A 26,585-nucleotide genomic window follows, 5' to 3' on the forward strand; every position below is an offset into this window, starting at 1 on the left:
TATAGAGTTTAAAAGTTTGGAGGTATTCAATTTAGACTTTTAAAGAGTATATAAAAGTCTAGTAGTATTCAATTGTGACTTTTAAAATGTATTTAAAAGTTTGGTGGTATTCAGTTATGACTTTTAAAAAGTATTTAAAAATTTGGTGGTATCCAAAAAGTTAATGACTTTTAAAAAGCTTATTAAATAAATGACTTTTCTATACTTTTAAGACTAATTGTTAAGAGCAAAAGTCTTGCTAATTTACTAGTGACTTTTATCAACTCTATGAAAGTATTTAAGAATTTGTCATCTCTATGAAAGTCACTCACTTAAAAAAAGTCTTTATAAGTATGAATTGGATACACCCTCCTATAATATAACAATTATATATGAATCTTTATAACAATATAAGGATAAGGTTAAAATATTAATCTCAAGTCATTTAAAAAATTATTAATTTATCTATAAATTATATAAATATATATTTTTATAATATCTTTTACGAATCTAAAGAACATTATATCACAATGTGACATAATGTTACTATAAAATTGAATACTCCAAGAAGGCAATCACAACTTGCACCAACACAGACAACTCTTCCACCATATCCCTCTCTCTGTCTCTCATGGGTTCCTTTGATGATGACTCTGCAGAGCAGCCCTTGTCTCCAACAGGCCGTCTCTTCCTCCATCCCAAATGGAACCTAGTAGTACACTGCGCCATCGGCTTCAAGAACCCTATAGATATAGATGCCATCAAGTACCGCCTCAAAACCTCCCTCCTCCTCTCCCACCCCAGATTCTCAAGCCTCGTGGTCCGCGACTCCCACGGCGTCGAGCACTGGCAAAAAGCAACCCACATTGACCTCGACCGCCACATCATCATCCTCCACAACCCCGTCTCTACCGCATCACAGCCTGTTGACCATGAAACCGCTGTCAACGACTACTTGGCTGATCTCTCCACCAGCCCTGGGCTAAGCACTGACAAACCCTTGTGGGAAGTGCACCTTCTCATGGCTCACAACTGCTGCGTGTTTCGACTCCACCATGCTTTGGGGGACGGGGTTTCTCTTATGTATCTGTTCTTGGCCGATTGTAGGAGAGCCAACAACGAAGAAAAGCTCCCAACTTTGGCTTATGGGAAGACTAGGGGCAAGAAAAGAGTGGATAGTAGTATTGGAAAGGGTTGGTGGGTTTTGTTGATAGGGTTTTTGAGTATGGTGTGGTTCAACTTGGTGTTTGTGGTGGAGTTTGTGATGAGGAGCTTGTGGGTTTGTGACAGCAAAACAGAGATCAGTGGTGGCGATGGGGTTCAGCTGTGGCCTAGGAAGTTGGCCACTGCTCGGTTTAGGCTTCAGGACATGAAGCTCGTCAAGAAAGCTGTTCCAAATGCGGTAATTTGATTTTTATATATATGCGTTGCTTCTAATTAATATTTTGTTTTTGAATTTGCATGAGAAATCTTTTTATATTTTATTTTTCAAAAAGGAGGTTTTAATTATAAGTTTTCTCCCACCATGCAGACAATCAACGATGTTCTTTTTGGTGTGCTTTCATCGGGACTTTCAAGATATCTGGAACACCGAACACCAAATGGTAATTAAAAGAGTTTTGATACTTCCCGTGCAAATCAAATATTAGGAGTGTATAAGATTCAATCCAATTCGTACAAATCGATCAATTCATTTTAATCTGATTCAATTTTAATTAGTTTTGAAGATTTGGCTGATTGGATTGGATCCGTAATTTTCAAAACTGACATGATTGGATTGGATAATGGATTTACTTATCAGAATCCAATCAAATCAAATCTGATCCAATCTAGTTAGTGTTATGCTTATTTTGCTACTGTAGGTATTTGTCGTTTTTTTAAAAATAAAAAAAATCAAATAGAAACTTCATTAGATAAACTTCAACATTACGAAAAATCAAAGACATCAACAAGACATATAAAATACCAATTCCAAAAGGGCAACAAACTAACTTGCTAAAAGCAAAACTAACGCAGACAAAAGCCGCACTAAAACTAATAGCCCACATCACCACAATTAGCCATAAGCCCAAACAAAGCCCAGAAACCCAACATAACCAAAACCCTAAATCAACCTATGAGTCTAAACAAACCCTACCACCACCACTTGAAAAAACGCCGTCGCGGCCACACCCACCACCGCATCCGTAACAGATCTGAAGAAAATATGATTTTCAGCAATCTACCTGCGCATAAGAGCGAACAAATAAACGAAAACAATAACTTTGCCAAAGAACAATTGGGTGATTTTTAGCAACCTCCGTCAAAGACGATGTAAAATCAAATTTAAAGAACATGAGCGGCGTTAGGGAGCGGGTTTTGGGAGTAGGATTTGATTGAGAACATAGACTAAAAGGAGTGATGGGGAACTTCAATCTAACCATAGCTTAGAAGAAACCACCACAAGAGGTTTTTTATTCAAACTGCCCCAGTGGACTTATTCACGAACCTAAAAGGAAAAGACGAGAAGAGAAGAGGGGGAGGAGGGCAGTGACGCTTCTTCCTCCTCCCCCCTCTATGGAATTTTCATTTAGGACTCACAGAGGGAGAGAGAGGCTAGAGTTTGGAAAAAAAAAAATCTCTCTAATGGAGTTATGTTTAATATATTATATAATCAAAACAATTCTCTCTAATATTTCATTTATATTTTACATTTGTGTCTATTAATATGTTTGATTATATAAGGATAAATATTTAATATGTATCACTATTGTCTTTTTCTATTATCAAAACCGATTATCCAATTCAATCCAATCCAATATGAATTGGATCGGATCAGATTGGATTTTAACATCTAATATGATTGGATTGGATTGAAAAAATCACAATTCAATTTATATTGGATCATATGTGGATTAACTAAATTGTATTGATTTCTAACCGACATACACCCCTATCAAATATAAGTCACAATATTATGAAGGGGTTCAATACTAATTAGTCACAGTCTACATATATGCATAAATACTTTCTCATTTTGTGTAAGTTAATTACCGTAGCATGTCATATTCGTTTTTATGCGAGGTAACAAAATTTGTAATGGGTTGGAGTAGTGAAAAAATGATCACTCCTAAGATGAGATAGCTAAATTAACTAAAGCCAATTGTTTTTGTCATGATTCAGCTTTGCCCGAGGGGCTTCAAATTACAGGGCTAGCAATGGTAAATCTAAGAGAGCAACTTGGATTGCAGGTTTGTTGTAACTTGCAACCCTATGGCTTGTTAATTAATTCTCTCTTTATTTTTCTCATGAAATGATCGAAATTAATTTCAACTCGTGGTCGTTGGATGGAACTGAAACGAAACTGATGATCAGGAACTATCCGATATGATGAAAAACAATTCACCAGGACTAGGTTGGGGTAACAAGTTCGGCATGATTCTCCTACCTATTTATTATCATAAAAGCAACGGCCCTGATGATCCTCTGGCGTATCTGAAGAGAGCTAAGGTGATGATTGATAGGAGGAAACAATCTCTACAGGCTTATTTCTCATACAAAACTGTACTTTCTACAATGCCCTACTTGGGAGCAAAGGTGATCAAATTCAGGATATAAAAAAATGCATGCAGGTTAAGTTCACCTTCCAATTTGAATATTGAAATTTTTTACCTTTGTTACTGCATGCAGGTTACTGCCTGGCTTAATAACAATATCATTTGCAATACAAGCTTTACTATCTCAAATATTATTGGCCCAGAAGAGGAAATTACAGCCGCAGGCAACACAGTAACTTATCTGAGAGTGAATTCAACTACCGGTCCACATGTACTGCCCTCAAAACAAGACAATTTTTTCTAGTTTATAATTTATGTCTGAACGTTTTTGCTGATTGGTAAATGCAGGCGCTCACAATGCACTTGGTGAGCTATGCTGGAAAAGTAGACATGCAAATTTCGGTGGCCAAAGATATCATCCCTGACCCGGCATTTCTCGCAAACTGCTTTGAGGAGGCCTTGCTTGATATGAAGGAAGCAGCCAGCCGCAATGCAACCATAAGCAATTAACCAAGAACCACAAGTAATGGATAATGAGTCACATCATGTAATAATATATATTTTTATTTTAAAACCTTCATGCTCTTTTTACTTCTTAATTGACATTCAAATGAATAATTAATAAATGTCATCTCCACTCTATTAGAGACGTGGTACACAATTTGGCACATAAATGTAGTCTCTCTACCATCACTCGGTCTAGAGACCCGTCAATTTGCTAACTAAATAAAAGAAAATTGCCCAGAATTTCATCCTAATCATTTGCTTCTCTTATTGCCATTAATGAGACAATGATAAAGATAGACTGTAAGGAAAGGGGTGGTGATAATCTAAATTTTAGTTCCCTTTTGATACAATAATTCTGCATATATAATCTATAACGAAAGCACAACAACCCAATAACTCCACCATGTATCAAAACCACAAGGCCAGCAAAGACCACAGAAACATGGAGAGCCACATGGGAGAGAGCAAGGAAACCAGAGCCAACGACCCTTCTTCTTCTTCTTCTTCTTCATCTCTCCGTCTGTGTTTCTTGGGGTCGTCGGCAGCTGACAAGTCCTCCGCCGAGCCCATAACCCCAATTGGTGGGTTCTTCTTCCAACCCCAAATGGACCAAATAATCCACTGCGCCATGGGCTTCAAAAACCCCATTGACATCGCCGCCATTAAATCCCACCTCAAAACCTCCCTCCTTCTCTCCCACCCCAGATTCTCCAGCCTCATGGTCCGCGGCCCCCGAGGCCTCAAGCAATGGCACAGGAGCTCCCACGTCGACCTCGACCACCACGTCATCGTCGTCCACAACCCCGTCACGGCTGCATCAAACTTTGACCACGAGGCCGCGGTCAATGCCTACTTGGCCGACCTCTCCACCAGCTCTGGCCTCAGCGCCGACAAACCCCTGTGGGAATTCCACCTCCTCATGGCCCACAACTGCGGGGTCTTCCGCATCCACCACGCTCTGGGAGATGGGACTTCGCTCATGTCTCTGTTCTCGGCGAGTTTCAAGGGAGCTGAAGAAGAAGAAAAGCTTCCGGTTTTGGGCTCTGCCGGGAAGAAGAGAAACAGAGTGAATGGTGAAAAGGGCTGGTGGGTTTTGTTGATTGGGTTTGTGGGTATGGTTTGGTTCAGCTTGATTTTTGCGGTGGAGTTTGCGTTGAGGAGCTTGTGGGTTTGTGACAGAAAAACAGAGATAAGTGGCGGCGATGGAGTTGAGCTCTGGCCTAGGAAGCTGGCCACCGCTCGGTTTAAGCTTCAGGACATGAAGCTCGTCAAGAAAGCTGTTCCAAATGCGGTAATTGATTTGCTAATTCTTCTGTTTTTCTTGTATATTGGGTTTGGTTGGTTCCTTTTCTGGAGTTGTTCAAATAACAAAAATCCTATTTTATTTTATTTTTTTCAAATGATTTTTCTTTAGAAAAAAGAAAAGGGTTTTGACTGTTGAGAGTTAAGCTGCATACTAGTCTTGAATCAAGCTGTAGATGTCAATCCTGCAGATTGACAGTGAAGAGGATGAAGAATCGAAGGAGCTGAAGAACTTTCCTCTTATAGTAATAGCTGTTATAGGATATGTCCAACGGCTAGTTTTCTTACTATTTTGAGAAACTCTACAGCAGTCATTCTTAGCTGTCTTAGTCCTTTCTGCTGTAACGATTTCTAGCCTAGGTGTAAGAATCATAGCCTCCAATGACCTTGAATGGCTGGAGATGAGTCCTTGTGTCGTAGTTTTTAGGATCTGTTTTTTTTGACAGCTTGTGTCATGCATATAGTGTGTTTTTGGCTCTGATGCAATAGATGAAAAAAAATAGACTGAAACATTCTCATTCTCTCTGAGTTTTTCTCTCCTCTGCATACGTTGCTTACAAAAGGTTTTATTTTGTTCTGTAAATCTGTCACTAAAACCAGCAAGCTAAATACCAAATTTTAACATTGACTGAAAATTCTATGCCACAAGGCTGCAGACCATCAATGATGTTCTTGTGGGGGTGGTTTCAGCAGGGCTATCAAGATACCTGGATCACCGAACACCAAATGGTAATTAGAAATTGCTGATATGCACTTTTGCTTCCCATTTGAAACAGATATCAATGGCATTCAATCACCATAACCAAAAGTTTGTTAAACCCAGTTGTTCTTCTCACCAGCTTTGCCCGAGGGGCTTCGAATTACAGGGATAGCTATGGCAAATTTGAGAGAGCAACCTAGATTGCAGGTCTGCTGTAAATTCTAAACTTGCATAATTTTTGTTTGTGCGATATATGCATTTCAATGGGTTGTTTTTGTTTTCCTTATGGAATCAACAATCTGATCAGGAACTAACAGATTTGATGAAAAGCAACTCTCGATCGAGTTGGGGTAACAAATTCAGCACGTTTCTCCTACCTATTTATTATAAAAAAAGTTCTGGAACTGAACCCCTGGAGTATTTGAGGAGAGCTAAGGTGATTATGGACCGCAAGAAACAGTCTCTGGAGGCTCTTTTCTCATACAAAATTGGGTGTTTTTTAATGACCTATTTGGGAGCAGAGGTGAGGATCATCAAAATGCAGTTTTCAAACAAGAAAAGAATACATTTACAAATTTTTTTTTTCCAATGAACTGCAGATTGCTACATGGCTTCTTTACAGGATTGTCTGCAACACTAGCTTTGCTATCTCAAATATACTTGGCCCACAAGAAGAAATTGCAGTTGGAGGAAACCCGGTAACTTACCTCAGAGTGAATACATCTAGCCTGCCCCATGTATACCCCAGATATTCACTTTAAAGTTTATAAATTGTCAATTTAGGGTTTGAAGGTTTTTGCTGATTCGTACATGCAGGCACTTACAATGCATATGGTGAGCTACGTGGAAAGAGCAGACATGCAAATTTTGGTTGCCAAAGATATCATTCCTGACCCGGATTTTCTTGCGAAGTGCTTTGAGGAGGCATTGATTGATATGAAGGAAGCAGCCCATTGAGAAACAAATGATTGATTTGTTAGAAAATTATAATATTTATTTTAATTTTTTTAATAATTGAATGGAAATTAAATTGTGGGATTCGTGACTTTTAAGTACATGACTTTTATAAATGAGTATGTATCAATTGAGAATAGTCATGTTCTTAATAGAAGAAAAATAAAATATTATTTAAAATAATAATACTTTGTGTGAAAAGTTGCATTGTTTCATAATAATTGAAATATTGCACTTCTTGATTTATTGTTGTAATAACAAAAGACACATTTGTTAATATTTTTCAGTCACATCTTTTTTGAATAGATGCCTTTTTGCCCATAAGAGCACTTCTAACCTAAATAGCAAGGGCAAGGCAAAGGTAATGCAATGTTTGTCACTATTCATGTGAATAGTGGTAGCTCTTGCCTTTTTTGTTTCTACCTTAAAGAGCAAGGGCAAGGGCAAGGGCAATTACTATTCACTTTATTTTATTTTCTATTTTTCATACTTAAACCATTAATTTTGATAAGATTTTTGGTTGTCACGTGTCACAATTTTTATAAAATTCTCTATCAAATTTCAGATAAGATGATTTAATGTATAAAACAACTTTTCTTACCCATTGATAACATAATATGTCCTTTTATCATAGATGTCCTTAACTCTAACTATTACATAATTAATTGGCTTTAAGAGCATATTTCTAACAAGTTCCATCGGATTACGACGTGGGGGAGTATTTTCTTTCGGATGACGTAATAATACCATTATTTCCAACATGGAACGCACCACTGGAACCGACTGTGGGCATTGTTCACTTGAGAAGCCATGTGTAATGGTTTTCCTTTTTTTTGTTTTAACTGGAATAATCTATTTAAAAAAAAATTTGAAAATGCAAGAATTTTTTTTTTTAAATGACATTAAATTGAATAAAATGGTTTTTTTTTTTTTACCTCGTCACCAAGATTTTGACCACTTCGAACGTTTATCCATGACTCTCCGGCTTCGATGGAAGAGGCCATTTGTATTTTTACACAAATAAAATTTTGTAGTAAGAAATTTGGTGTGGAAAGTGAAAAATATTGAAAGGAGATGAATTTGTATGAAGATTTGGTGTGGAAAGTGAATAATATTTGTAGGTATTTATAGGAAAAAAATTTCCAAAATTTCTTGATATTTTGTACAAAGATTTTCAATTTTTTTTAGCAAAAAAATGGACAGTCGTTGGATTGGATAAAATTTTTGAACTCGGGTGCATAGTGTTGAGCACTTCCTTTGTTCCCAATTTGGTTAAGCTCATATCTACACAAAAAAAAGATGTTAGACAATAATTACACCCCACAATGCTCCACGTAGAAAACTCAAAATTTCTGAGAATAGCTGTTAGACAACAACTAAGCTTAAGCTATTAGAAAATAAGTCAATAATGTATATCAAGTGAACATTATGGGTAAATTACTCAAATGATCCTCAAACTTATACGTGATTTATATTTTGATCCATAAATTAAATTATTAGTCCAAATGGTACATAAACTCTATTTTAATCGCCCATTTGATCCAAACCGTTACATTCTGTCAATGTTGTTGTTAAATATAAGGGCAAATTGGTCATTTCGTATGTTAAAAATAAATAATTACTAATAAATAAATAAACACACACACACACTCTCTCTCTCTCTCTCTCTCTCTCTCTCTTCTCTCTCTCCATTCCCTCATAGCCACCACCCTCAAGCTCCAACCCCCAAACCCATCCCACAACCACTCTCCACCCAAACCCATCCAACAACCACCCTCCATCCCAGGCCCCATGAACCTAAAACCCAAGCTCCTTCCCACCCTCCACCCACGCCAGCAACTACAGAAAAAGAAAAGAAAAAATCTTCCACAAACCCCCTCCCAACTACCTAGAACCCCAACTCAACAACCACCCAGACCCTCTCCCCCTCCCCCTTGATTTCCCTTTGTTGTTGAGAGACAACCACCCACCACCCTCCTCCCCACCTCATCACCCGCCAACCCCACCTCCCAAAATCACAGCCACTGTCAATTTCTCACCCTCCAAGTGTTAGAACCCTGTTCGACCTTAACCCAAATATACAGGGAGAATATACTATTTTTATTACTCAAAACACAATACAATTCAACCTATGAAGCCTCCCCCTTTGTCACGAATTCCCATATGGTAGAACAACTCAAAATTATTAACACAACCATAATCATGGACCCTAAATCGAACTTCAAATCCACCACCTTTGTCGCGAATGCCCATATAGTAGCTAAGATCAAAACCAAGAATTGCATTACCATGGCATAACGCCCCTGAGTGTTGCATTTCAACAAACGGGTGGAAAGCATGTAGTCCTCTGGACTCATGTGCCACAAATGGAGCAAAAACACCAAGTGCTTCAATCTTGAATGAATCTCCATAGACAGAAACAAGACTTTGCACTAGAATTTCAGCAACTTCTTTCGCCCATTGATCTGGTGGAGCATCAGACAATAGACCCATATGAGCAACAGATGGCACACACTGGTGAATCCCAGCAAGACCCACTTCAATTACCACAGAACCTTCACCTTTCTTGTCCATCACATCATTCAAAGGCTGTGGAGTTTCAGGGGGCATGAATGCACCCTCAGAAACAAGAAGCCCACCCGGAATGTCGTCAACATCGTTGTGAGGCAATAGAGAATCACCGCGAACAAAAAGTTGGGGACCATCGGAAATTTCGGCGTCGTCTGTCGTATCACATCGGAAATTTGGACATTAATTGTTGGGCTGAATGGTTGAAGGCCATTGACAAGCCATTTTTTTTTATTTTACAAACACAGTAATTGGAGAGGTCTGTATGGAATTGGGGAGAAGAAATCGAAGGGAGGGTGGTTTGGGTCTCTTTATTTTTTTTTTCTATTTTTCTTCAATTATTTTCTAATTTTGTATTTATTTTAACCCTATTTTATTTGTTAATTATGAAAAGTCGTATTTATCCTTAAAATTTGGTTACATTTAACAGAAAATGTAACGGTTGGATCAAATGGACGATTAAAATAGAGTTTATGTATCATTTGAACTAATAATTTAATTTAAGGACCAAAATGTAAATCGCGTACAAATTTGAGGACTATTTGAGTAATTTACCCTAACATTATTCCTACATGCAACATGTATTATGTACATGGAGAGACATACGTAATGCGTCATGCGTCATGAAGGTATATGAAGCTAACAAAACTGAAATTAAAACCTAGAGATGTGCATGGTTCGTTTTGATTAGGGGTGGGCATCAATCCGGCCGATCCGGTCAATCCGGCCGAACCGATTATATTGGATTAGTTTGGTTTGGTTTGGTTTTGACCAAAGAAAAAGTCAACATTTTGAAAAACCGAACTGAACCGGTTTGGTTTGGTTCAGCTGTGGTTTGAGAGTTTTAAAAACTGTCCTAAACCGAACCGGACCGATTATAAATCAATTTATTATTTATTTAATTTAGTTTACATGTGGCAAGGTTTGTGTGCGTTTTGTGAGTCCGCGTATCTGAATGTTGGTGCACGTTTTGATCTTCTAATTTGCATATCCCAGTTATTTGTGTGTGCTTGTATTTCCCTCTCTTTCTATCTCTACTATGTGTGTTTGCTCTTTGTGTTGTGTGGCTCTTCTTACTCTATCTTTCTTAATTAATGGGTCCATTTCATAATTTCATACGCATTCAAACTCCACCTCTGTGATAAAAGTATTTACCTCTCTGTGATAAAAGCTTTTCATTTGTTTGTATTGTGATGAATGCAATGAGTAAATTTAATGTTACAATTGGTTAATGCAAATTTTGTATATGTTTATTTTGATGGAAATTGTGAACTTAGATGCATGCTAGACATTGGACAACCATTGAATAAATGGAATGATGTTGTATTAGCCTTTGATGAAATGGAATGGAATGATATAATGGCAAAATGTTAGCATTATAATGTAAGAGCAGGTTGAAAAATGCATGGTTTTGTGTTAGGCAAAAACCGGCCGAACCAATCCGAACCAAACCGATTACAAGTGATTTGGATTGGTTCGGTTTCCATTATGATTTTAGGCTAATCCGAACCAAACCGAACCGATATTTTCTTATTGGTTCAGCTGTGATTTGAGAGTAAAACCAAACCAATCCGGACCGTACCCACCCCTAGTTTTGATCCACCTCCACCCCTCAATTGTTGACTGAACCATCACCATTGTGCCAAACCAAGCTTATCTTAAGGAAATGAGAAACAAGAGTACGAGCCATCTTCATTTTTATATAGTATAGACTAGTATTGTAGTACGGTTGCCTTAATGTTAAAAGTGCATTTATGTCGACATGTCAATGTTTGGCCAGGTGTCAGAAAACTATTAGTCTATAGTACCACGTCATCTGTACTACCGAACTAGTGTATAATTTCTCCTGACGTACATGCCCTGGTCCGCTTATGGGGATGTAAACAAAGATGTAGATTTCCATCTCCAGCATGAATTCTAAATTTGCAGCAATTTACACCTCTGCACTCGAACAATTTTCAGCCAACAAAGATGTAGATTTTATTTACCTATGCCTTTAGCAAAATCTCTGCACTAGAAACTTCGTTTTCAATGGAAAAAGAAGAGCATTTCTTATTCTGCCAATCCCACCTTCATTATGTTCATAAGATATAGACTAAATTGTTAAATCACAAACTACTTCAACTAAAATAAATTTATTTTTAAAAAATTTTGTTACGTATTCAACATGCAAACTTGTTCAGTTGTAACATGAAGTAATTTTTCATCTAAAACACTGTTTTGGCCTCTGTATGGAGAATTAACCACCATGAATTTACCATCAAATTACAACAGACTTTTAAGAAGCTGAGTGGCAGAACAAAGAAACATTGAACAAGCCAGCTCTTCTGTGCGACATAGGCAACGGACTGAGCACAAGTTGAGTGCCAGACCATTTAGACTTCTCATAAGAATCTATGAAATCACAAGCCTAAGGGAGCATCAATTTGTCAGTGTCTGCACTAATTAAAGATACAGTCTTTATCTCTGTCAGCTCCAATCTGAATTTGCATATCATAACAAATGAAAACTTACAACAATAATCAGATCATAGTGTTTTTTTTTTTTTTTCCGGAGAGCAAAAATTATTGGGCAAAAACCAATCTAGGATAAGCTGACTGAAAAGATATCATGCTTTAAGTAAGGAAATGAACATTTCAGGCTGCCCCTACCACTTAACGAATGGGAGAATTAGAACATGCAACAATGTCATGATTTTGAACCTGTTTGCTGCTCCCTGGGGTCTCATCAGCACGGCAGGGAAGAAATAGAGAACCACAGGCTTTCCTTTGAACTTGGAGAAGCTCACAGTTTTTCCATTCTGATCTTTCAATGTGAAGGGTGTTGTGCGGAAGCGTCAACCAACTGTGAGTGAAAAATAAACAACTACTGGCAGGAAAAAAATTGAACAAAAAATTACAACAAGAAGAACACCAAGATTTATACTGGTTCGGCAATTGCCTACATCCAGTTTGGAGACGACGGAGTATTCCACTATAATCAATGGGGATATACAATAGTGTTTACCAATCAATTTCTCAAAGACCCAAATACACCCAACCTCCTTCACTCATAAAGGAAGAGAAAACAATGATACAAAGCAAAGAACAACTAGAGAGAATTTGTTTCTCTCTTTGGCAAAATGCCTTTCTTGCTATTTTTCTCTTCTACTCAACACTTGGTTGGATTCTACAAATGAAACCATTTGCTTCCAATTTATAGCCAAAGGAAGTGGCTTCTCAAAGAAGCCAAAGGAAGTGGCTTCTCAAAGAAGCCAAAGGTTAGGCAAGTCAACAATAGCCTACCACCATTTGTGAAAGCTAATTAATGCATTCCCATTGCAACTTGTCAATCACTTTTGACTATTGTAAAAGCCAATTAATGCATTCACATTGCAACTTGTCAATAGCCATCACTTTTGACTATTGGTTTGAGGCAATAATCAACAATCTCCACCTTGGCTCAAACCCTCGAAGTAGAACTCCCAATAGTCGTCTCCCAATCCCCTATGGGGCAATCAACAAATTTTACAAATGCCAATTAAGTCTAAGCAGTGCTTAAACTTGAGCAACGAAACTGGCTTTGTCAACATATCCGCAGGATTGTCAGCAGTCCCAATCTTCTGAAGAAGAATATCTCCTTCTTCAATAATCTCACGAACAAAATGGAACCTTACGTCAATGTGTTTTGTACGTGCATGATGAACTTGATTCTTTGCTAAATAAATAGCACTCTGACTGTCACAATGAACATCCACATGGTCTTGTTGGACCCCCAAGTCATCAAGCAACCCTTTAAGCCAGATGGCTTCCTTTATAGCTTCTGTTACCGCCATGTATTCTGCCTCAGTAGTCGACAAAGCAACTGTAGATTGCAGAATCGTCCTCCAACTCACTGGACCTCCAGCATATTGAATACAAAACCTGTAGTGGACCTACGCTTGTCCAAATCTCCTGCGTAATCAGAATCCACATATCCAACAACACATTGACCAGTAACTTTATCTTGCTGAAACAATAAACCAACACCTACAGTACCCAGAATATACCGCAGAATCCATTTCTCAGCTTGCCAATGCCCTTTTCCTGGATTATGCATATATCTACTGACAATACTAACAGCTTGTGAAATATCAGGCCTTATACACACCATAGCATACATCAAACTACCAACAGCACTTGCATATGGAATTTGAGCCATGTAATGACTCTCTTCACCAGTTTTAGGAGACATAGAAGCACTAAGTTTGAAATGAGGGGCAAGAGGTGTACTAACCGGCTTTGAATTTTCATTCATCCCAAAACGTTGTAGTACCTTCTTCAAATACTGCTTTTGACACAGACTAATCTTGCCCTTCGCTCTGTCTCTTTCAATTTCCATACCCAGTATCTTCCGAGCTTCTCCCAGGTCCTTCATCTCAAATTCATTACTCAGTTGAGTCTTCAACCTTTCAATCTCCACTTTGCTTTTACATGCTATAAGCATATCATCAACATATAAAAGCAGATAGATGAAGGTTCCATCTTGTAGTTTGCGAAAGTATACACAATGGTCATAATGACTCCTTGTGTATTTATACCCGATCATAAACCTATCAAATCGCTTGTACCATTGTCTTGGAGACTGCTTCAAGCCGTACAATGATTTTTGCAATTTGCAAACCCAATTTTCTTTTCCAGCAACTTTAAAACCTTCTGGCTGAGACATATAAATTTCTTCCTCCAAATCACCATGTAAGAATGCAGTCTTGACATCAAGTTGAGCCAACTCAAGGTCAAACTGTGCAACCAAAGCCAACAGAATACGAATAGAGGAATGTTTTACTACAGGAGAAAATACCTCATTGTAGTCAATGCCTTCCTTCTGAGCATAGCCTTTAGCTACCAATCTGGCTTTAAATCTTACATTGTCTTTTCCCAAAGATTCCATCTTTTTGGCATAAACTCATTTGCAACCAATTGCTTTCTTCCCCTTTGGTAACTGAACCAGCTTCCAAGTCTCATTTTTATGAAGAGACTTCATCTCCTCATCCATAGATTTCTTCCACTCCAAGCTCTCTGAACTTCTGACAGCTTCTTTGTAGGCGGATGGAATATCATCTTCAATAACGGGAAGTGCATATGCCACAATATCAGTAAACCGAGCAGGCTTTCGAATTTCCCTTCTCGATCTTCTGGTTGCAATAGAATCTTGTTGCTGTGGAGGCTCTTGGGTAGGTGCCTCCTCTTCATCATCGTTGTCCTCATCATCATAATCAACTGTAAGACTAGTGTCTGTAGTATCAGACCTTACTGGAACAACTGGAGTTTTCAGTAACTCCACCTGCTTTGAACTACTCATGGTCTTAGTTGCTTCAATTTCACCTTCATGCTTGTTCTGATTTACCATAGTAGCCTCATTAAAAGTCACATCTCTGCTTACAACAAATTTCTTCTCATCTGGACACCAAAGTCGGTATCCCTTCACGCCAGTGCTAAATCCCATAAATAGAGCTTTCTTTGCTCTTAGATCTAACTTGCTTTCCCTGACATGATAGTAAGCAGGACAACCAAATATGAGTAAATACTTGTAATCAGTACAAGGTTTACCAGACCATACCTCCATGGGCGTTTTGCCTTCATTCGCAGCAGCAGGCAACCGATTAATGAGATGGCTTGCATAAGTAATCGCCTCAGCCCAAAACGCCTTGCCTAAACCAGCATTAGACAACATACACTGAACTTTCTCAAGCAAAGTACGGTTCATGCGCTCTGCCACCCCATTCTGTTGCGGTGTCTCCCTAACCGTGAAGTGCCTCACAATACCCTCATCTTGACAAACTTTCAAGAAAGGATCAGACTTATATTCACCACTATTGTCTGATCTGAGAGTCTTGATCTTTCAACCGCTTTGCGTTTCAATCATCTTTTTCCACTTCAGGAATATCTTCAAGACTTCATCTTTACGCTTCATGGTGTACACCCATATTCTTCTAGAGAAGTCATCGACAAAGGAGACAAAATAATGGCTACCTCCCCAAGATGCATTCTTGGAAGGTCCCCAAACATCAGTGTGAACATAATCTAGAATGCCCTTAGTGTGGTGAATAGCAGTGCCAAATTTCACTCTAGTTTGCTTACCCAGCCCACAATGTTCACAGAATTCCAATTTGCATGCCTTCGCACCTTTCAATAAGCCTTGCTTCACCAATCCTTGCAACGCTTTTTCACCAGCATGCCCAAGATGCATATGCCATAACCTTGTGGTGTCTGTGCTATTTGCGTCAGCAGCTTCGGTGACAGCTGCTCTACCAATAACTGTACTTCCCTGTAAGAAATACAAGTTATTTCGTCTTGTACCTTTCATCACCACCAGTGCCCCGTACACAGCTTTAAGAACTCCACCCTCCATGGTGATCTTGAGACCTTTGGATTCCAAAGCGCCCAATGAGATGAGATTCTTCTTCATATCCGGTACATACCGGACATCACTCAATTCTCTGACTGTTCCATCATGTATCTTCAAACAGATTTTGCCTATCCCTTGTGTTTTGCAGGCATTATTATTGCCCATCAAAACAACTCCATCATCCAGCTCTTCGAAGCTAGAAAACCATTCCCGAATGGGACACATATGATAGGTGCAACCTGAATCCAAAATCCACTCAGTTGAGTGACCATCAGCAGATGAACTAGCCAAAGCAAACTCGAAATCAACATCTCCAGATTTTGCAACATTTGCTTCAGAACCGGCTTTCTCCTTCTCTTTGTTCTTCAATTTGGGGCAGTCTTTCTTCCAATGACCCTTTTGGCGACAAAAGGCACATTCATCTTTAGCAGGAAACTTCCCTTGTGACTTTGAACGAGATTTTCCCCGCTTCCCAGATTTTCTTTCCTCTGTTCGACCCCTTGCAACGAGTGCCTCGGTTTGTGAATTTTGAGTCTTCTGTTCCTTTTTACGACACTCATGATTCACCAATGCCGCAGACACCTCATCCAGTTTCACCTCGGATTTTCCATACAACAAAGTAGTTGTCAAATGATCATAATCATCAGGCAATGAATTTAACAAACATAGTGTCTTATCCTCGTCAGGAATTATCACATCAAGATTTGCTAAATCAGCCAGTATTTTATTATAATCATTAAGGTGTTCATGCATAGAAATACCTAAACGATATTGAAATCGGAAGAGTCGTTTCTTCAAGAAGAGCCGATTTTCTGCGCTCTTGGTCATATACTTCTCCTCCAATTTCATCCATAACTTCTTAGCAGAAGTTTCCTTCATATACGGGTATTTCAACTCTTTATCAAGGAATGATCGAATAGTGGCACAAGCATGGAGATTAATTCGCGTCCACTGCTTGTCATCAATATCTTCGGGTTTATCCTCCATAACCATATCCAGCTCTTGTTGATACAACACATCCATAACTTCACATTGCAACATACCAAAATTATTAGAGCCATTGAATTTATCAACCTCTAACCTTGTAGTGGCAATTGGATGTAGGTGCCGACGACGACGATGCCGACTCCTTCTCCTTCAAAACTTCGTCTTTTTCTCCAGCCATCAAATCTGCCTGGTACTATTCACGGACTGTAGCAGAGCACTATTCACGGTACTGTTCACAGTACTGTAGCACCAGCAAATTTTTCACTCCTACGAGACCCCAGTCGAAAACTGGAGCTCTGATACCACTTGTTGTGCGGAAGCGTCAACCAACTGTGAGTGAAAAATAAACAACTACTGGCAGGAAAAAAATTGAACAGAAAATTACAACAAGAAGAACACCAAGATTTATACTGGTTCGGCAATTGCCTACATCCAGTTTGGAGACGACGGAGTATTCCACTATAATCAATGGGGATATACAATAGTGTTTACCACTCAATTTCCCAAAGACCCAAATACACCCAACCTCCTTCACTCACAAAGGAAGAGAAAACAATGATACAAAGCAAAGAACAACTAGAGAGAATTTGTTTCTCTCTTTGGCAAAATGCCTTTCTTGCTATTTTTCTCTTCTACTCAACACTTGGTTGGATTCTACAAATGAAACCATTTGCTTCCAATTTATAGCCAAAGGAAGGGGCTTCTCAAAGAAGCCAAAGGTTAGGCAAGTCAACAATAGCCTACCACCATTTGTGAAAGCTAATTAATGCATTCCCATTGCAACTTGTCAATCACTTTTGACTATTGTAAAAGCCAATTAATGCATTCACATTGCAACTTGTCAATAGCCATCACTTTTGACTATTGGTTTGAGGCAATAATCAACAAAGGGTAGTGGAACCTTACCCTTGTCCACCTGTAAAGAAACACACAATCATAAGGTCCATAATCAATCAACAAAGAAGTAGCAAATACCCATAGCCCACAAAACACTAACATATCAGAAGAAGAGGGGATTTGCAAAGAGGAAGAATCGGAGAACTTGAAGCCATAAAATTGTCTCTAGTTCATCACATTCTCAATTTTATGGCATAAGCCAATAAACAAAACTCTGCATAATAGTTTGTAATCCTTAAATCCCCAGTTTGGCAATAGGAAAGCAGTGATGAATCAAACACTAAACATTTCAATTTCACCATAATGAAAATCAAACACTAAACTAAAATTAATTAATTATTTTCCCAAATTTCTCAGAAAGAACTCTCAATCAGAAAGAAAACAACCTAAATAGTCAATTGGACTGTAGAACTACAATCTTCTCTTGGATTTGTAATGTTTCCATCGTTTTTTTGAAAAACAAATGAAAGAAATTAAAGAGAGATGAAGTGAACATGATGGCGCAACATGGGAGCATTAAATTATAGAAAGTCACTAGAAGTCAATTTTCTCTTTTCAGATTTAGAAGCTTTTAGAAGTCTCTCTATTTTAGGATACGGATACGAATATAGATACAGATACGAATTGGAGTTGTATTTTTCCAATTTATCCTTAAAATTTGTCCAAGAACGTAATTTATAGAGCCTATTATAAATGTATTTTGCCCTAAGTGTACCACAGCAGGACTCCTTGAAATCAAAACCACAAAAAGAATCCTATAAAATAAATCTACCACAAGTAGAAGGAAGAGTATAAATATAGTAAACATAGTTTGATACTCCCAAGTCATTCTCTGGCCACTAAATTCGTTACGTGTTCTAATTTTTCAACAGTCAACCACGCCCCTCTTTTCCGACACGGACCAACCGGGCAGCCTTATCTCTCTCTGTCATGGCTTCAGCGGCGGCTGACTACTCCGACGAGCCCCTAACCCCAGCAGGCCGCCTCTTTGTTCAACCCCAAATGAACCAAATAATTCATTGCGCCGTCGGCTTCAAGAACCCAATAAACATAGACTCAATCAAGTCCCATCTCAAAAGCTCTCTCCTTCTCTCTCACCCCAGATTCTCAAGCCTCATGGTCCGCGACTCACAGGGCCTCGAGCACTGGCGCAAAATCCCCCACCTCGACCTCGACCGCCACGTCATCGTCGTCCCCAACCCCATCACCACCGCATCCCATTTTGACCATGACACCGCGGTCAACGACTACTTGGCCGACCTCTCCACCAGCTCTGGGCTAAGCGCCGAGAAACCCATGTGGGAAGTTCACCTTCTAATGGCTCACAACTGCGCCATCTTCCGAATCCACCACGCTTTGGGAGATGGTGTTTCGCTCATGTCTCTGTTCTTGGCGAGTTGCAGGGGAGCTGAAGATGAGGAAAAGATGCCAACTTTGGCTTCTGGGAAGAGAAACAGAGTGAATGGTGAAAAGGGTTGGTGGGCTTTGTTGATTGGGTTTGTGGGTATGTTGTGGTTTAGCTTGATTTTTGTGGTGGAGTTTGTGTTGAGATGCTTGTGGGTTTGTGACAGAAAAACAGAGATCAGTGGTGGTGATGGGGTTGAGCTCTGGCCTAGAAAGTTGGCCACTGCTCGGTTTAGGCTTCAGGACATGAAGCTCGTCAAGAAGTCTGTTCCAAATGCAGTAAGTGATATATGAGAATGTTGGCCACTGCTTGGGAAAAAGGATTTCTATATTGGGTATTTGGGTTGGGTCCCTATCTGAGAGTTTTTTAAAGATTATTTTTTGGTAAAAAAATAACTTTTTTAAAAATGGTTTTGACTATAATTTCATGCCACTCTGCAGACCATCAATGATGTTCTTTTTGGGGTGATTTCATCAGGGCTATCAAGATACCTTGATCACAGAACAACAAATGGTAATTAAATGACATCTGAGGTTGTTTACTTGTACTTCCCATTTGAATCAGATGTCTGATGCATTCAAGGATAATAACCCAATTGTGTATGTCATCAGCTTTGCCTGAGGGACTTCAAATTACAGGGATAGCCATGGTGAATTTAAGAGAGCAACCTGGATTGCAGGTTTGTTTGCCGAAACTTGTAACCTTATATTATATTTGGGCTATCCATTTATTTCAATGGTGTTGTCTTTGTTTTCTTATGAAATTATTGAAGTTTAAACTTCGGGTGGTTACTTGAATCAATCTGATGATATCGGAACAGGAACTATCCGATTTGATGAAAAGCAATTCAGGGTCAAGTTGGGGTAACAAATTCGGCATGCTTCTCCTACCTATATATTATCATAAAAGAAGTGGAACTGATCCTCTAGCATATCTGAAGATAGCTAAAGTGATGATTGACCGGAAGAAACGATCTCTGGAGGCCCATTTCTCGTACAAAATTGGGTATTTTGTAATGACTTACTTGGGAGCAAAGGTGAGCACAGAATGCAGTTTTGAAACCAAAACAATAAAAAAAGAAACCAAAGTTCACTTTCCAATTTGGATATTAAAAACCGCTTCTTTCTGTTGTACTGCAGGTTGCTGCCTGGCTGAATTACAGGATTGTTTGCAATACTAGCTTTACTCTCTCAAATATACTTGGCCCGCAAGAAGAAATCATACTTGGAGGCAACCCTATAACTTACCTAAGAGTGAATTCATCCAGCCTGCCCCATGTACAGCCCACAGAATCACTTAAAATTTGTCTAGACGTACTGAATTGTCAACTAGAGCAAATCAGAAATATATATGTTAACATGAATGATTTTGCTGGTTGGTAATGCAGGCACTTACAATGCACATGATAAGCTATGCTGAAAGAGCAGACATGCAAATTTTGGTGGCCAAAGATATCATCCCTGACCCGGCATTTCTTGCAAAGTGCTTAGAGGAGGCCTTGCTTGATATGAAGGAAGCAGCTGCAGCCATCAATCGAACCTAGGAGGACCACTATACATTTTAATGGAATGTCAGAAAATTGTATGAGGTTGAATGTGAAAGGAAGATTAGTGATACATTTCATTGACATGCAGAAAGGGCAAATATCTGAAAAGGCTAATATGTAGATGGTCTGTTCATTTGCCATCATCATCATCCTTGTAGGCTTTCAAACTCTTTCAAACAAAGACATATATACATCAGCCATACCTCCGATGTCACTCTCTCTCTCTCTAACACTAAACACTATATAAGAAAAGAACCAAACTCTCAAGGTCTAACGATCAATGTCATGCGACCAAACCCCGTAAGTAACCAATAATAAGTTGCATCAATAAGTTGCATGCAGCTAGTTCTTATTCCCCCAGTAGGCATGCGGCTTTTTGCGGCTTTTGGCAATCATGCCTTGGCCAAGGATTGGGGTTTCTTGTTGCTTCCTTTCTTCCTTCGCAGCAGTAGCCTCCTTAGCAAACCAAAACCTCCTTGTTTCTTACTTGGCACAATAGCCAGACTCCCAACTGCACTATTACCAGCTTTATGCCTTGAACCGAGATGCCCTTCCCGCATCAGAGCAGTAGGCGTGGACAGGGCATTATGACTATCAGAGTGAAGAAGGGATGGTTTTTCTGCATCTGCATCTCTCGGTGTTTCTTTCTCCTTTGGAGACTTGACATCCCCGACTCTGGTGTTATCCTCAGCAAGCATTTGATCACGTAGCGAAGAGCGCCTGTTCAAGTTATTGTCACTGGCATTGGCTGCAGTGCTGGTGGTTGTTGAGAACACCTTGTCAAAAAGTTCTGCTTCCCTTGGCGTAGCCAGTGCCTTCAGCTGTTTTCCTAGGTTTAGGATGGTTTCTTGGCACTCTGCCAACTTCACCGAAGCTGTTGTGATTTCCCATCCCTGAAAGTTTGAAGAACAGTCACACTGCAGTGCCTAATTAAAATATTGTTTACAATTGCAGTTGATTTTTTAAATCTATTTTCTTAGGAAGTTTGAACTCCTTTTTAAACACAACCAGTATATGTAATGAGATGATCAATGCAGTTTCACAATATATGTTTGGATGTGATCATATTCTTCTGCTATCACTTCTTTCAATTTTGTCAAGCATAGTTGAGTTGCCTTCACTTAATTATAGATTTCATGTAATTGGACTCTATTAGCTAAACCCAAAAAAAAAAAAAAAACTTTAACTTACAGATTGGGACTGCTTTTCCTCTTGGTTTATGCCAAACTCTGGAGTTTCCTTCTTTTCAGCACTGTGAATTAAAAAAATCAGAATTTTCTCATCAATCAACATAAGCTTTATATAGTTTCCACAGCAGAAAAAGTCAGGAGACTGGTGATTACCTTTGTAGCTGGAGTTGGAGCTCAAGACATGTTGCTTCTAAATCTTCACAACAGCTATGTTTATGCTCCAATTCAGCTTCTAACGACGAGAACTTCTGGAAGACTTCATTCAACTTTGCTTTGGTAACATTTAGCTGGGTATCAAGATCTTCATTAACCGACTTCTGATTTTCGATCTGGTCTTCCATAATCCCTTCCGATTGTTTCAGACTCTCCAGTTCTGTTTGCAAGCTTTCAACTATTTGCTGTGATTCCTTTAGTTGAGCTTCCATGCTCTTTAGTTCATCCTTTAATCTACCGTTTTCTTCTTGCAGTTTATCCTGAACCTTATTCAACTGAAACGAAGCATCTTGGTCATTTGAAGAAGCAACTAAAGGCAAACACAATGACTGCTCTTCAGATGAATGTCCAATAATTGATTCCCCAATTGCACCCTCAACTGCAATATCTCCTTGGTCTTCTTGCCAACCAAAATGCTTCTTAATTTTATTCCTCATGGTTGAAGCATCTGTAGGTGTCCTATATTCGTTCAAAAGCCAGTCCAAAGTAGAAGTAAGTTCCTCAACAAAATTTTCAAAATTAGCCTTTCCTCCCAACAGATTGTGACAAGTAAGGACACACTTTTCCACAACAGCATTTAGTTCTGAACGTTTCCATTGGAAAATGCGGATTAAGTAGTCTGTTGATGCTGCTGAGTTAAATATCTGGGAACTCTGGTCCCTATATGACAAAACATCTGTAGTACAATCATATACCAAAGATGTTTGGTTGATTCCTTGAAACAGCTTAATGAGTTTAGAGATTGATTTACTCAGACTGGACTGGCTGCGTTGGCTGCCATTATCTTCCACTGAGGTGTCAATACTCAGAGCTCCACTAAATGAATCTATAGGATCACATTCTGCACGATGCCCTGAGACTGAAGTTCTATGAGCTTCATGGTTATTTGGTTGATTTATGTAACCCAAGGCAATTTTGATGTCCTCAAATAGCTCATCTAGACTTCGGTTCGAAACATTTTTTTGCTCCAACATTGCTTTTAAAACAACCTGAAGCCAGTCAAAAGAATTCTCTGGCCTTGCATCTTTTGACTGGCTGTACTTTCTTCTGTCGCTGAAGCTGGAATCAACTTCAACTGGCACTAGTTCCCTACCAGTAAAGCAACGATGATGTCCCTTGTTAGGAGGTGTAACTGCAGAAACTATTGCCATTTTCTCCATTTCAACAAAATCGTCCATTAAGCTAATGTCTGAAACCTCAACTTCTCTGCATTCCTTTGGACTCTTAAGTCTCTCATTCTTAAAATGTTCCAACTCTGAAATTAGAGCACTAGCCCAAGATTCAGAGGAACTAATCCCATCATCACTGCCAATGTCAAACCTTGAAGACCGAGAAATGTCATTTGGAATCGGACTGCATGCAACTAGCTCCATAGATTTCTGGCCTTTGGAAAGCTGTCCAAGCTGAGTACCAGCCTGTGACAATCTGGAAGCTGTTTGAGAATGCGTGGTCCTCGAAGAAAGGAGTTCGGAGTTTTTCCTGATTAAAATTTCTTTAAGGGTTTTGTTTTCCTCTTCCAGATCATGTAATTGCTCAATCATGAGACGCATCTTCTTATTTGGAATTTCAGGAGAATTTCCCTTGTTGGCATCTCTTACAATCATATCTCTGGTAGGATTCAACTTTCTTCTCCTCATCTCGGTCTGATCCCTTCCAAGCATTTGAACCTCACTCTTCATATTCAGCAAAGCAGTAGGGCCTGGCAGCCTTTTTCGCATAAGGAGATGAAGTCTTTGACATTCTTGTTCTAACTTTGTGATTTTCCTCACACTCTCCAAAAGTTGTTTGTGTGATTCTTCAGCAGACCGGCGGTTGTATTCCATCTCCTCACTCCGAATCTCAAGTTCCTTCTCAAGCATGTGAAATTCATATCTTAGAAAAGCATTTTCTTTTTCTGTCGAATCCAGTCTGGCCATTAGTGCACTGAACTCTGCATCTGCTCTAGACTTGTGTCTATTCAAATCTTCAATGAGTTTCTCTTTTGCTCGAAGGGCTTTGTTCAGATTAGTATTTTCCAAAGCCAAGTTTGAAAGCTGTTGACTTGTCTCTCTCAGCTTCTCTTCTAATTTCTTCTGTGCCTTCTCATACTCTCTTGCTGTCATCATAACAGCATCGTTTATTCTTTGCTCCTGTTCTTCTCGAACGAAATTTAATTGCTGCTTGTACTCTGCCAATGCATCATCTGAATGAGTTAATCTCTCATTTGCAGATATTCCCTGCCTCAAAGCTTGATCTAGTTCTTGCTTTAGTACTGGCTCTCCTGCCTTCTTGCCACCTGAAACAAAAGTTATATATTCGATCAGCCAAAAGCCAAAATGTGAGCATCCAATGAGAACATATTGCCTAATACTAATCTACAGAACAACTAAGCTTGTATAGGAACATTATGGAAGCTCTGAGAATAGAAGGATAATTGAGAACTACCTGCTATAGCTTCTGCTGTTTTTGCATGTTCTGTAACAAGATCTTCTTTAACATGACAGTCTAGGAGGACTGAAGCTAGCTTCTCATTTAGATTTTTCCCTGATCTCTCTGTTTCATTTCCTTTCTCAGTTGGATATGTTTGTATCTAACATGATGAAACATTGGTACACACAATATTCAGATTCGACATCTTTGCTTAAAAAACTAAAACTATACTAAGCTTCTCAGTTACCTCTTCTTCAATTCTTCCGAGAGGAATGGCGTTTGTTGCAAGAATTGTCTTCTCTGAAGATCTTTTCCTCCAAAGCCAAGCCTTCTGGTCCATGATTTCGGTCCTAATTCAAGAACAGAAAAGGAGAAATTAGCATGTAAAAAAAAAAAAAAAAATTCATAAAAACCCTGTAAAGGCAAGTCATTACAGTAACAATCTCAGTAAATTGAAGTGGACTAAAGTGATTGCCTATAGCTAAGACACTCTGGTGACTAAAAATTTGATAGATAAAGAGTAAAGGATATTTACAGTTGCACCAATTGTCACTGGATTATGTCATACTGTAAGTTTAGATTCTTCTATGATGAAATCCAGAACACATCCAAGTTCATACTTGGAAAATGATCAGAACCATAAAAAGAAAGCATTGGACAAAGATCTAAGCATCTTTGCATGCAGATAACATACAGATGCTAGAGCATGATGAAGCAGAGGGATTGTTTCAAAAACAAAAATAAAAACAAAAAACAGATCAAAAAAGTCACTAAATTAGGAAAAAGAAAAAGAATTTCAAGCAATCTAAAATTTTCTGTTCCAGTCAGGCCTCATCAGTTGCAAAGCATGCAGTTCTGAAGAAGTAAAAAGTAAAATGGAGGCTGTAAAAATTCTCAGAAGGAAGAAGGGTGGTGGTGGTGGTGATCATCAAGAAAATTTATGTCTTGATGTTATGACAGAAACAACAAGAAAATCTAAGTTTTGTTTAAGATAATAACCAAGGGATAGATCATGCATGAGGAAATTCAAGCCACATTTTTATCCAAACCTGGGTAATTAAGTGAAAGACCAAAATGCTAAACACTAATCTCATCCACCACCATTGCTGTGAAGCAAGACAGAGGAAGCATAGAAAGATTATGCTATTTTTAACGTTTGGGAAATGAAAGTCAAAGACAACCAAACATCTTATAAAATCTCATAAAGGAAGAGAACCTAGAATCATAGGATGCTCGTACCCCCACCGACAGTCACCTGTGTGTGTAATAATTCAAGAGAGAGAGAGAGAGAGAGAGAGAGAGAGAGAGAGAGAGAGAGAGTAAAGGGGAAAAAGAAGAAAAGGGAAAAGGGGAAAACCAAAGACAAAAGGAGTCAAGGAACAAATGGCCCGAGTTAGAACACAGAGAGAGAGAGAGAGAGAGAGAGAGAGAGAGTTGCTTTGAATATATGCGTTATGTGGGTTTAGTTTTAGTTTTAGTTGCAGAAGAAGGTGTTAGAGCAAGTGTGACGCATGGCTAAGGGTGGTAGAAGACAAAGCTGCATCAGACAGACGTGAACATATTACCAAGTTTTGGTGGATCCAAGTGTTTCTGTTTGAGCTGAGAATGGAGTTGGTGGGTGCTCTCTAAGAACTTAGTGGGATACATTATTATACATATATACGAGACAAGAAAAGTTGGTTCTAACATCTCAAAATTTATGATGTCTCTTTTTGTAGGTTTCTTGTTTAGGCCCTACTAAGTTGATAAGCTACACCTATACTTCTTGTTTGGTCAAAAATAAACTATGCTATGTATGAGCTTGTCTTACATTGCCACTGAGATTTTCTTAGTCTTACATTCTAAACTATTCTAATGCGTGGAAGAGAATTCAAAACTCGGTACAATAAAAAGAACACACTATTTTAATTAATTGATTTAATCCACATTTATAATCATCTAATTTAATTGGATTAAAATGCAAAATCCGTAGACCAATAAACATTGGACATAGTTAGCTACTGCTACAGTAAATAATTGAACACTT

General features: G+C 38.8%; 4 protein-coding genes across 7 annotated transcripts; 3 read left to right on the forward strand and 1 right to left on the reverse strand.

The window, feature by feature from the left end:
* On the forward strand, nt 525–4,176 carry LOC18767087 (O-acyltransferase WSD1). Its single transcript, XM_020569573.1, has 6 exons — nt 525–1,381; nt 1,511–1,583; nt 3,142–3,209; nt 3,334–3,555; nt 3,649–3,786; nt 3,864–4,176. The coding sequence occupies exons 1-6, from the start codon at nt 611–613 to the stop codon at nt 4,023–4,025; spliced, it is 1,434 nt and encodes a 477-aa protein (XP_020425162.1). The 5' UTR covers nt 525–610; the 3' UTR covers nt 4,026–4,176.
* LOC18766531 (O-acyltransferase WSD1) lies at nt 4,290–7,087 on the forward strand. 2 transcript variants are annotated; one of them, XM_020569572.1, is made up of 6 exons: nt 4,290–5,313; nt 5,981–6,053; nt 6,164–6,231; nt 6,332–6,547; nt 6,624–6,722; nt 6,841–7,087. In XM_020569572.1, the coding sequence occupies exons 1-6, from the start codon at nt 4,426–4,428 to the stop codon at nt 6,979–6,981; spliced, it is 1,485 nt and encodes a 494-aa protein (XP_020425161.1). In that variant the 5' UTR covers nt 4,290–4,425; the 3' UTR covers nt 6,982–7,087. The 2 variants fall into 2 exon arrangements, with proteins under 2 accessions (XP_020425161.1, XP_020425160.1); XM_020569571.1 differs by having other exon boundaries at nt 4,291–5,313; nt 6,624–6,761; nt 6,841–7,086.
* On the forward strand, nt 18,504–20,947 carry LOC18767482 (O-acyltransferase WSD1). The gene is made up of 6 exons (XM_020570001.1): nt 18,504–19,479; nt 19,642–19,714; nt 19,813–19,880; nt 20,022–20,237; nt 20,341–20,478; nt 20,589–20,947. The coding sequence occupies exons 1-6, from the start codon at nt 18,727–18,729 to the stop codon at nt 20,742–20,744; spliced, it is 1,404 nt and encodes a 467-aa protein (XP_020425590.1). The 5' UTR covers nt 18,504–18,726; the 3' UTR covers nt 20,745–20,947.
* LOC18767201 (filament-like plant protein 7) lies at nt 20,801–25,887 on the reverse strand. 3 transcript variants are annotated; one of them, XM_020569999.1, is made up of 6 exons: nt 25,776–25,887; nt 24,807–24,909; nt 24,575–24,719; nt 22,091–24,425; nt 21,939–21,999; nt 20,801–21,640 (listed from the first exon to the last, which is right to left on the reverse strand). In XM_020569999.1, exons 2-6 carry the CDS (start codon nt 24,897–24,899, stop codon nt 21,140–21,142), a joined length of 3,135 nt encoding a protein of 1,044 aa, XP_020425588.1. In that variant the 5' UTR covers nt 24,900–24,909; nt 25,776–25,887; the 3' UTR covers nt 20,801–21,139. The 3 variants fall into 3 exon arrangements, with proteins under 3 accessions (XP_020425588.1, XP_020425587.1, XP_020425589.1); XM_020569998.1 differs by having other exon boundaries at nt 25,609–25,887; XM_020570000.1 differs by lacking the exon at nt 25,776–25,887 and adding an exon at nt 25,095–25,540.

The sequence above is a fragment of the Prunus persica genome, chromosome G8 (assembly GCF_000346465.2).
Source record: "Prunus persica cultivar Lovell chromosome G8, Prunus_persica_NCBIv2, whole genome shotgun sequence".
In the NCBI taxonomy this organism is placed as follows: domain Eukaryota; kingdom Viridiplantae; phylum Streptophyta; class Magnoliopsida; order Rosales; family Rosaceae; genus Prunus; species Prunus persica.

Bases quoted from the DNA above. Each gene is read 5' to 3' on its own strand.
- LOC18767201 (XM_020569999.1), bottom strand. From the start codon at position 24,899: ATGGACCAGAAGGCTTGGCTTTGGAGGAAAAGATCTTCAGAGAAGACA. The intron at 24,426-24,574 runs GTAGTTCTCAAT...CTTTTGTTTCAG, and splicing joins AACAGCAGAAGCTATAGCAG to GTGGCAAGAAGGCAGGAGAG. The intron at 22,000-22,090 runs GTAATCACCAGT...TTTAATTCACAG, and splicing joins CTCCAACTCCAGCTACAAAG to TGCTGAAAAGAAGGAAACTC.
- LOC18767482 (XM_020570001.1), top strand. From the start codon at position 18,727: ATGGCTTCAGCGGCGGCTGACTACTCCGACGAGCCCCTAACCCCAGCA. The intron at 19,480-19,641 runs GTAAGTGATATA...GCCACTCTGCAG, and splicing joins AGAAGTCTGTTCCAAATGCA to ACCATCAATGATGTTCTTTT. The intron at 19,881-20,021 runs GTTTGTTTGCCG...ATATCGGAACAG, and splicing joins GAGAGCAACCTGGATTGCAG to GAACTATCCGATTTGATGAA.
- LOC18766531 (XM_020569571.1), top strand. From the start codon at position 4,426: ATGTATCAAAACCACAAGGCCAGCAAAGACCACAGAAACATGGAGAGC. The intron at 6,232-6,331 runs GTCTGCTGTAAA...CAATCTGATCAG, and splicing joins GAGAGCAACCTAGATTGCAG to GAACTAACAGATTTGATGAA. The intron at 6,548-6,623 runs GTGAGGATCATC...AATGAACTGCAG, and splicing joins TGACCTATTTGGGAGCAGAG to ATTGCTACATGGCTTCTTTA.
- LOC18767087 (XM_020569573.1), top strand. From the start codon at position 611: ATGGGTTCCTTTGATGATGACTCTGCAGAGCAGCCCTTGTCTCCAACA. The intron at 3,210-3,333 runs GTTTGTTGTAAC...ACTGATGATCAG, and splicing joins GAGAGCAACTTGGATTGCAG to GAACTATCCGATATGATGAA. The intron at 3,556-3,648 runs GTGATCAAATTC...TACTGCATGCAG, and splicing joins TGCCCTACTTGGGAGCAAAG to GTTACTGCCTGGCTTAATAA.